This window comes from Bidens hawaiensis, unplaced genomic scaffold (genome assembly GCF_021521415.1).
Source record: "Bidens hawaiensis isolate Kalapana, Puna unplaced genomic scaffold, B.hawaiensis_p1.1 tig00012229_1, whole genome shotgun sequence".
NCBI lineage: Eukaryota > Viridiplantae > Streptophyta > Magnoliopsida > Asterales > Asteraceae > Bidens > Bidens hawaiensis.
The window spans coordinates 18,455-28,811 of NW_027491988.1; the positions used below are offsets into that span (position 1 = coordinate 18,455).

The following is a 10,357-nucleotide window of genomic DNA, read 5'->3' on the forward strand; positions in this document are numbered from 1 at the left end:
AATCGCCTTCATGGATCTCCAATGGCCTGGACCGGGGTTCCTTCAGAGGTTCATCTCCATAAGGATGGTAGGATTCTAGACACCGATAGATGATGGATTCTGTTTGGAAACCCAAGGATCCTGATTGAAAGACTGAGGATCCTTGAAGTTGTTGGTTGGAGGATCCTTGACGGAATCCTAAGGGTTCAGGTTGGAATGCTGAGGATCCTTGCAAATGGTGATTGAAGGATCTTAAAGGTTGACCCAATGATTCTTGTTGAAGGATAGAGGATCCTTGCGAATATTGGTCAGAGAATTTTTTCTGGGGGAGGTCCGAGGATCCTTGCTGAGGATAAGTGGATGCTGGGCACCTTTGGTCCGGGAAATCCGAAGTGCTGAAATCAAGCATCCTCGGCATAATGGGGCTTGTGTTTTCAGCGGCCTTCTTGGTCCTCCTGATTTCCTCGATCTCGTAGAGGATCCTCTTATTAGTCTTGTTCTGCTGCTCCATATAGCTCTTCATCTGTGAACACAAAACAAAGACATCATTGTTAGCAGTTACCGTTTGGGAGACACTAGTGGATTTCGATCCGGAGAAAATAGCAGTCTCTTTCTTCTGAGCAACAGTTATTGGCTTTTGTGGCTTTGTAGGGCCAGGCAGCGGTGGCAAGGTCACTTGAGCCGGGACACTCGAAACAGCAGTTGTGGGAATAGCTTTTCCTTGGGAGGCCATTGAGTGAGTGATAATAAAGGATTGAATAGAGGTATGGATTTTTTGTGATTAAAGCACCAACAGCCCCACGGTGGGCGCCAAATTGTTTTGGTTAAAAATCGGTCTAAGGATCAATGAACCAAATTCGTAAGCGAGGATTGGTGCTAGTATGGATTAATGCGATGAAAATAACAGTTATAAACGATGAACATAGAGATTTATACGAGAAAAAGCCCTTGGTAACTAGTATCCTGCCTGCACAAAAACCTCGGGTAGTGAAAACTATCACTACCAATTATATTAAGCTTAAAAAGGATACAAATGGTGGAATAATAACTGATCATGAATACAAGTGTTTGCTATGAACTCTCAATGCTAAAGTGTTGTGTGTTGTGATCAGCTATCACTCGATATATATATACAATGAAATACAACGGCTAATTAACTACTTATGCTATAATCTCGGCCACGTTTGGTTTACTCTTTCAACTCGACCGTTTAGGAGTGTGGACGTGAATGGAAGACCAGGTAAAATATTCCTTCCGCAATAATCGGAATTCTGATAAGCACGTGTTATACCTGCAAAAAATAGATTAGAATATAACTGAAATTGACCGTTAAGGATCCTTGAACCATTGAGGATCCTTAGTCCTGCTAACAGTTGCCAACGATACTTGAATTTCGAGGATCAAAGATCCTGGGTCCCAACACACACCATACCAGAAAGGACACTAATACCAATCTCAAATATATATTTTTAGTTATTTAATATAATTTAATATATGAGAACTACAAGATAGTGCCCCAAACTCCTAATAAATGTATCCCAATCCCAAATACCAAATCAGTGTCACTAGAATCAGCATGATTTTACCTTGGTCACCACTGACTGCTTAGAATGATTCTGACCTATGCAAATAGTCTAATATGACAATATTACACATAATATTCTTCCTAGAAGTAACTATCAAGATTATGTCCTACAATCATGTGCCGGGTTTAGACATGAGAACAATCAAGATAATAAAGTGCGTGCTAATAGAGGTTCAATTTGATTCACTGAAAATGATAAAACCTGTTTGTAAATTAGACTTTATATGAATCATATAAACTCATAGACTCATAAAGAATCAAAAAGTTTTCAAATATTTGACTGATTTGTTATATCCGTGTAATTTTCCTTTATTTCACATGCTTTAACTATTCGTTGTCACTACAAGTATTGCTGGGTGACAAAATACTCATGTTAAACTTGGTAACAGGCCGTTTTTATGTTTGTAAACAAAATAATTACTTTTATATTATAAAACACCTCAAATTTATTATTCGTTTAAGATTTTAAAGAGTGTTGTGCTTCATGTAAGTATATATTTACCAATTACCATCATATAAGTATTTAACCTCAATGTCTCATCTAGTTTTTCCAATCATAAGAAATATGATGTAACAACACACCTTCAATCACAATAAAACATAATTATCACAAAGTTTAAAACAAAAATGTAAGACAAAAGTCTCAAACCAAACCACTTATACAAATCAGTTTTGCCTTTTTAAGGCTTAAACCCAATCAAACCCAACCGCTGACCTCGTTTCATACCTTGAACCTTGTCCACTTACACCTTCACACGTGTAATAACCCACACGTGTCTTTGGCTCCCACCCCTCCAAAAGAAGCTTCCAAAAAACCCACACACACACACACACACACACACACTTACGAACCCTAACCACTTCGATCAATCACCCACTTCCATATTTCAACTCCAAAGTCAACTTCCTTATTTCATTAATCAATCAGGTAATCTTTCTTTACTTCTGTTCGATTCACTCGCCTAATTATTATTACTACCTCTTGGTTTCATTCTATCTTTTCTGATTTCAATTCGATTGTGTATGATCTTGTTTACTGAGCTGTTTTAGTCCAAGATTCGTGAAACCCACTTCGTATTCGATTCAATTAAGTATTTAAAACTTTTGTCTGATTCATTTATTGTGTGAATTGTTTGTTTAGTTTGCAAAGTTGACTTTTGCTTGCTGAAGTCAAAGTCCGTTGATGATTGTGAGATATTGAGTAAACAGAATGCCAGCGGTTCGGCATTGCACTCGGGTTGATACTTTCGAGCTTAAATTTCAGATGGAACGGAGACTCGGGTCACAGAAATCTCAGAATTACTTCAATTTGCTGACTAGGTTATTGAGTCTTAAGATTGGGAAATCGGAATTTGATAAAGTTTGTGTTTGTTTAATCGGTCGAGAGAATATTCGGCTGCACAATGAACTTGTTAGAGCGATTTTAACTAATGCGACCGTCTGCAATACGCCGCCTCCGAAGCAAGTCAAACATGACAGTTTGTTGACTTTCAAAGACGCGAACGGTGGTGGTCTGCAGTCGATATGCAGAGACGCGTTCCCTCAGTCGCCTAAAAAAGGAAGAACGCCAATTATTCGTGAAAGGAAGTTTAAAGACAGGCCGGTTCCTGGTTTGAATGAGAAGAGTCGTGAAAGAGTTCCGATTACAGCACCATTTGGGATTGATATACACTCGAACAAGAAACGAAAAGGGTCGTGTGATTATGCGGATTCTTCTTATTATAGCGGCCAACTTCAAAGTACAAGTGTGTTGGAGAATAGATTGAAGCAGAAGAGTAAAATGGAGGGGTTGGATGTTACAACAGATTGTGTTAACTTATTGAATAACGGGCTGAATTGTTATTTGAAGCGGGTTATAAAACCGACTCTGGAGTTAGCTAGATCAAGGTGTATACGAGAGCCTGGAAAGAAGTTAACAGCATCTTTATTGGATTTCCGGATGGCAACAATGGTGGACCCCAAGATTCTTGGAGAAGATTGGCCCGTTCAGCTCGAGAAGATTAGTTTGTCTGCTTTTGAACAGTCAGCTGGTTTGGAGAATAAATGATATGTTTTTGCCTTTTGAAAACCACAAAAAATTTTGGTTATAGAAGATTTAGGTTGTATACACATCTGAATGCTGATTCTTCGGGACAGGACGGCTGTCCATTGAAGTATAACGTTATGAATACTTTTGTAAGATCCTAGTCCGCTTCATATATTCTATTGGTTTTCTTTAGCTCTTACTATAATACTATCTGTTGATATTATCACTCTTGTTTTTTTTTTAGTTGTGGAAGTTATTTATATTATAGTCAACATCCTTTGTGTCACTGTTTGATTTTGTTATTAATAATCATATGCTACTTAAACTCTTTCCCCTTAAATATGGTAAAACAATCCCGAATGTTAATTCTAAATGTAACCGCTATCTTTCTCCTCGTCTAAGTGGAAAAACATACAATGGCTTGGCTTATCCTAGGGGACTTTAAAGCCCGTGAGCATCTTAAACTTTTGCACAAATTTACAAATATTGCAGCTTTTCAAGACTTCCAAGTCATGAAAAAGCTTTGTTCTTGCAGAAGAGATTGAAGGAATGCATAGTCACAACTAGGGGCGTGAGTTTTGACGAAACACGAACCTAACATGATCGCAGGTTTGGGTTTAGCCTAACCAGGGTCGGGTCGAACCCGCTTATTTAAACGGATCCTGTTTGCGGGCTGACCTGTATTTTTATATTTTTTTTGTTATAGTTAATTAGTAACTCAAAACCATTTGGGTCTAATTTATGTCAAAGTTTAAACTTTTAAAATACAAGTTGGCATAGTTTAAACATAATTTTTTAGAAAAAAACTATTATGTAAATGCATAGTTCCTAAAGTATAAATATGAAACGGGTCAAACGGGCCGTGCCCGTGTCAACATGCGATACCAGTGTCATGTTCAGGTTCATGTGTCGAACATGATTTTTGGGTTGGTGCCGTGTTTCGGGTTTGACCCGCGAACATGACCCGTTTAGCATCCCTAGGCACAACATATGAACAAACAAGATTTTGGTTATCTTGAAATGTTTCAATACATTTTTTTTGTTCCTTTTAATTCTGTTGAAAAATATCCTGTTACCCTTTGGCTGTATGGTTTCTTGGCCTCAGTCCACATAGGCAAATCATGTAACAAGTAAACACAAAGTTTAATTTATTTACTTTCCTTCAATTATTATGATGATAAACAAATGGGAAAGCCATCATGTTATTACAGACAATACACCCTTTATGCCTTTTGTCATTTCCTTATTCTACGGAATTCATTCGTGTATTTAGCTCAACAGTATTTGAGATCAATATCAATTAAACGCAGAACAATCCAGCCTGATATTTCCATTACTACCCGTCTTAACTCCAACCCGACCCAGTTTAGTCATAGCTGAGATAAATGCGTTATTGAAAGCTTGTGAGCTGGAGGCCCATGCGTCCACGGTCGGTTTGGACCTTGAGTCAGTGAAGAGGACCTGGTCAGAAGTAAACAATCCTTGTCCTTGTTGCAGGTTCTTGTAGTACACATTGTCAAATGTTCTTGGTGTGTTTGGGTCCATGTTTATGGCTATCCTCGGGTCAACGTTCTTCGGACACTGTTGCTGCAATTGGGTCGCATAAGTTGGGTTTAGAGTTGGGTCAACCGGGTTCTGCTTGCTGAAGTTGTATATCCTGTTTGAAAACTGGTTGCAATGCGAGAATCCAAGGGTGTGTGCACCTGGACATGGTAGTTGATTAATGTAGCCATTTTTTGTAAATGTTCTCAAAAACCTTAAAATAACTTATGATAGTCTACGAAATAAAGGTCCCTGAAAATTGAAATTTGAAACTTTTTTTGCTCGATAAAAAGCAGAATACCTTAAAAATAAATATATAGTGTGGTAAATATAACGGAAACAACATCCAATATTAACCGAGCAGGCAAGTGTCTCAATTTTTCCAATGAAGTCAAATTTTTCTTGCCCTTTTAAAGTCACTCAACTTTCATTTCAATGTGTAAATGTGTGTAATTTTGTTGATAAGTAAAATATATGAATCTTTGGTTCTATAAGTAATTTTTTTTTCTAATTAATTTGACTAGGAGGTAATATTGAATAAAAAAATTTCACTAAATAATAATTAGCTTTCATAACTTTTATACAAAGTCAACTGAAAAATAGTAATTACTAAATTGTAACCAATGTTAATGTGTTTTTTCATTTGTATCATCAATATTTAAAAAGAAGTTACATAGAATTAAAACATCCAATAAAAATTGAATGACTTTATAGAATCATGAAAAGCTTGAGTGACTTAAAAAAACACTTACAAAACTTGATCATTATTTGTAAAGTTAACTCTACAATAAATATTACAAAAACTTAATAGAATTTTAGAAGCTATTACGCATTTAAAATACACTTGCAAATTGCAATGACTTTCCAATGGATATTATGCACCTTTTGCTATATATCCGTTGATAAAAAGTAACAAAAATCATTCGATTCACAAGTAAACGCGTTAAAGATATAACATGTTACCTGATAGTGCAATCATGTCCGCTTGGGTCAACCCATGACCAGCAAACATGCGATTAAGTTGATCCAAATTCATGTTCGGTTTCGGAAGGTTCCCACCCACACTAGCCGACGTGGAACTCAGCCCATCTAGCCTCCCGAGCTCCACCGCGTACGACGGCCCACCCGCCTGCAAACACCACCATTACATATCATTAGCCAAACTACCTTAACCGTTGGTAAATAAACAAAGTACCAGTTATTATTACCAACGCAACAACATCCCGTGTAGCCATGGTGAGAATATCCGCACACGACACTTTATTTTTGCAACTCGCGACTGCATCGACAGCAGCTTTGGCTTTAATAACCGTATCGAACCCGTCCCCAGCCAATGACAGATTATCCGGGTGGTCTTTCTCTGCAGTGTTGGACCCACTTGATGCTATCATAACTGATGCATCACATCCCTATTTATTATTCCAAAAGCACAACACGTTAATAAGTGACAACTTATAGCCTTAACTGTTTAATGTTAATAAGTATTCGGTTTTATATAAACGAACCTGAACGAAACAATCATGGAAAAACAAACGAAGAGTTCCCGGGATGGTGACGAAGGTCTGCTTGACCTTCGCAGAGACCGCGTTGCGAACGATGGTTTCCACATTTGGGCAAATGTTCGCGTAGTAGTTTTGTTTGAGTTGAGCATAAGTGAAGTTTGAGAAGATGAGAATTGAAGAGAGAACAAATACTTGAATAAAAGTGACCCGACCCATGATGAAGGAATAATAATATGGGTTTAGTGTTTTGTTCAAGGTTGATATACTTGATAATGGCAATGAGCATTATTATATAAAGAAGACATAGGCAAACCAAGGTTGTGTTCAGTCACTAAGACAGCTGTTTAGATTTGGAATATTTTTGAAATTTTACAGTGTCATTTATTTTATATTTAGGTTTAATGATTTGATAACAAGATCCGTGTGGTCAATTTTGGCATGCAAAAAATGAAATGCATGATTATTTTATTTATTGGTATAATTATCTGACAAGAAAAAGAAGATGACTATATGGGGACAAACGGCTAAGTAAGACGTAGGAAACGTATCAAAGTTGTGGGCTAGCATGCAAGTTGTTAAACATATTGGTGAGACCAATCGATGGTTTTATTTGTTTGTATATAAAAGAAGTAAACGCAAATAATTTAAATTCGTTTTTGCATTTTAGATATTGATTGTTTGCTGAGTACGATATGATAAAGGCATGAAGTGAAAGAACATAATTCAAAGGAGCTAAAATAAAAGAAAACTAAAACAATTAAGACTAACATTACATCAAATTTAACGTACAATTATATAGCAAATAGAGATATATTCAAGGTAACGAATTCATGATTTAAGTACAACTTTTTTATGGGTACTTATCAAATAAACTGATTTCATATAAGCTATTCATATGATATACGGATTTATAGATTTTGATGTAACGACATATAGCATTGGTATGCAAACGTATAGTTCTAAGTTCTAGCTCGTGTTTGTTTGAGAAGACTTAACCAAAATTTAAACTACTTTGATGTGACGGTCGTTGGATGAGTACGTGAATCTATCATACTTTTCCAAAGCAACTTATGAAGGGGGAGGGTCCAAAACTTTACTCGTGAATATGACATCAAGAAAAATGAGGTGAAACCAATAATGAACATGAGGATTGGATTATTGTGTATTATTATTATTATTATTATTATTATTATTATTATTATATTATATGCTATATTATTTTAGGAAGTGTTGTTTAGGAAACAGCCATCGATGGCTAAGTCAACGCCGGCCCTTTCTTTGAAGGCAACTTGATGCATCTAGGTTATCATAGTTAAGTTATGAAGTAAGAAACAATTAGTTGGCAACTGGTGGATATCTTATCCAAGAAATTAACATTTTAATGTTATGTAATAGTAATAGTAATATTAACATGATAGTAGTACGTAATAGTAATGATTCAAGTATATAATTTTATCAACCCAATCTATTACGCTTACTCTACAACAAAATTTAATTGTTTAGTAAACGAAACAAATACGAAGCATTTTTATCGTTTTGTATTGAATACAACTAACGGGTTCAAACTGGTTTGTTTTGATGTATTTTTAATCTGTAGCTAGTATTCGGAGAAAGTATTCTTATTAAAAACCGGAGTGTGAATGTCCTTGTCATTGGTGCAATGCAAGGTATAAAAATGTTGCAACAATGTATAATGAGGCTACCAATTGGTGTTCTAGACTAACAGTTCAAGATGTGTAGTAAACAAGCTTCTCATCAAATGGTTGAGAGTTCTAGTCTCATGATGAACATTGGTATAGATTCAAAAGATTTGATATAGACATTTAAAAAAAGCATAAAATTCTTGATTTTGGGGTAAAGCTAGGACGTTGGTGTTCTCTCTAAGAAACATATTTATTATAGATACACAAGAAGCTGAAAATATATGTAGACATGTAACTTATCTTTCGCATAGAATGAATTCATTACTAATATTAAGTCAACACTGGAGTTGAAGCTTGTTGCTACAATTCCAAGAGGTCTTACTTTGTAGTCGGTCATATCTATTATAGCCCTTACAAAGCTTGGACTCAAACTAGACATATGGAGAAATTCGCAAGAAAGTGTCACAATACCAATGCCCTTTGCAATTAAGTCACTAGTGTATACATATATGCATGTAATGTGTATAGGAGAAGCCAAAAGATATACCTAAATATGGGAGATTAAGAGTTGTAGGAGGGATGCGTCTCTTCATAAAGTGAGTGCCTCTCTGTAATCAAATGGGAGCGTCGATTGGATTATGTCAGCGTGCCAAACATGTCTAGGTAGGGTGCGAATGTTAAGTTCAATCCACTGCCATAACGTTATGGAATTACAAGGTGATCCTAGAGTAAAACTTGTTATGACAATCAAAAGTTATTTTATTTTCTTAACTTGTAAGAAAAGTGCTTCCTTATTTTACTTTATTTGTATTGCCATCCATCAATTTCAACTTTATTTGAATAATGCACTCGTATGATTAAACTAAACGTTTAAGAACATAAAAGGTAGACTTTAACCAGATTTGGAATGAATCATTCTTTACTCTATAAGGAGGGTAAGATGTAGACAGCCTTACCTCTATCCCATAGGGATAGAGAGGCTGCTTCCGGTGAGACCCCCGGCTCGATAGTAGTTTTGAATCAAGCCTTGGACATAAGACACATAACACTCAATCATCGGGACACCGGCTGATTGGTGCATGTGCCCTTGTCTTTCGGCTATCAACGCCACCACATGATGCCTGATTAACCTTCCGCCACTTTTAACGTTATTTTCACGTGATTAGTAAAATAACGTCAAAATTAGTGCAATTTTACTTTTGCCCACCCAAGGGTTCACACATATATACATTATATGTGCGCACCGCAAGCAGGGCGTTCATTCTTTACTCTATGAATATGAATAATCGTACATGGTAAAGGTTTATTTGGGTTTTGGATTCATCATACCATAAATTTGTTACAAGGATAAGCCTATATTAATTATTAGTAAATTATTGATCTAATATATAATAAATAATATTAATATATAATGAAAATAATTAGTCAATCTAGAAGCTTAGTTTTAATATTTCATATTGAATAATAAAACATTTCAATAATCGATAGTTATACATAATATTTTAATAGAAGATGCCAGGCATGCCAGATTTAGTGATGGTTTTGTCGAATTGGATATTTAACATTTGAGACTGGTTTATAAATCAGGTTAGTGTTTGGATTATATGGAATTGTTTAGTATTAAACTTTTAAAATATTGAAAAGAATATATATCAAAGGGTCTTTGGTCGATCGGTATCAAGAACACATAATGTGCAGTGGCGGACTTACGGTTTGGTTACGAGGGTCGGCTGACGCCTGTGAGAAAAAAACAATTAGTGTTATATATACGTAAAAATCATAACCGACTTCTGTAAAATTTTGATACCGACCACTATAAAATATTGAGAAAAGAAGAAGAAAAGATAGAACGGAGAAAAGGAAATAACGCCAGAAAATTTTCCGACAAGTTTAAAGATGCAGTGGGAAGAGAGAAGGGGAAAGAAGTTTGATTTAAAATTAATATTTTATAATTAGCTTATTTGCTTGTGGTGACTTATTTCTTTACCTCTTATCTTTTATGATTTTTGATTTTCAATAATAGCACATAAATGGTAAATGGCTTAAATAAAGTTAAGGTATTTATTTTACTTTTAACAAA

At 35.6% G+C, this 10,357-nt stretch overlaps 2 protein-coding genes across 2 annotated transcripts; one reads left to right on the plus strand and one right to left on the minus strand.

Annotated features, from left to right (window-relative positions):
• The first annotated feature begins 2,774 nt into the window (after positions 1-2,774).
• LOC143540384 (uncharacterized) lies at positions 2,775-3,611 on the plus strand. Its single transcript, XM_077033465.1, has one exon. It carries the CDS (start codon positions 2,775-2,777, stop codon positions 3,609-3,611), a length of 837 nt encoding a protein of 278 aa, XP_076889580.1.
• Positions 3,612-4,855: 1,244 nt separating this feature from the next.
• Positions 4,856-6,891, minus strand: LOC143540367 (peroxidase 51-like). Its single transcript, XM_077033451.1, has 4 exons — positions 6,638-6,891; positions 6,341-6,541; positions 6,096-6,261; positions 4,856-5,293 (listed from the first exon to the last, which is right to left on the minus strand). Exons 1-4 carry the CDS (start codon positions 6,848-6,850, stop codon positions 4,887-4,889), a joined length of 987 nt encoding a protein of 328 aa, XP_076889566.1. The 5' UTR covers positions 6,851-6,891; the 3' UTR covers positions 4,856-4,886.
• Between the last annotated feature and the right edge of the window lie 3,466 nt (positions 6,892-10,357).

Coding starts and splice junctions, on each gene's coding strand:
- LOC143540384 (XM_077033465.1), top strand. CDS start 2,775: ATGCCAGCGGTTCGGCATTGCACTCGGGTTGATACTTTCGAGCTTAAA.
- LOC143540367 (XM_077033451.1), bottom strand. CDS start 6,850: ATGGGTCGGGTCACTTTTATTCAAGTATTTGTTCTCTCTTCAATTCTC. Junction 6,542..6,637: donor TCCATGATTGTTTCGTTCAG/GTTCGTTTATAT, acceptor AATAATAAATAG/GGATGTGATGCATCAGTTAT. Junction 6,262..6,340: donor CACGGGATGTTGTTGCGTTG/GTAATAATAACT, acceptor TGGTGTTTGCAG/GCGGGTGGGCCGTCGTACGC.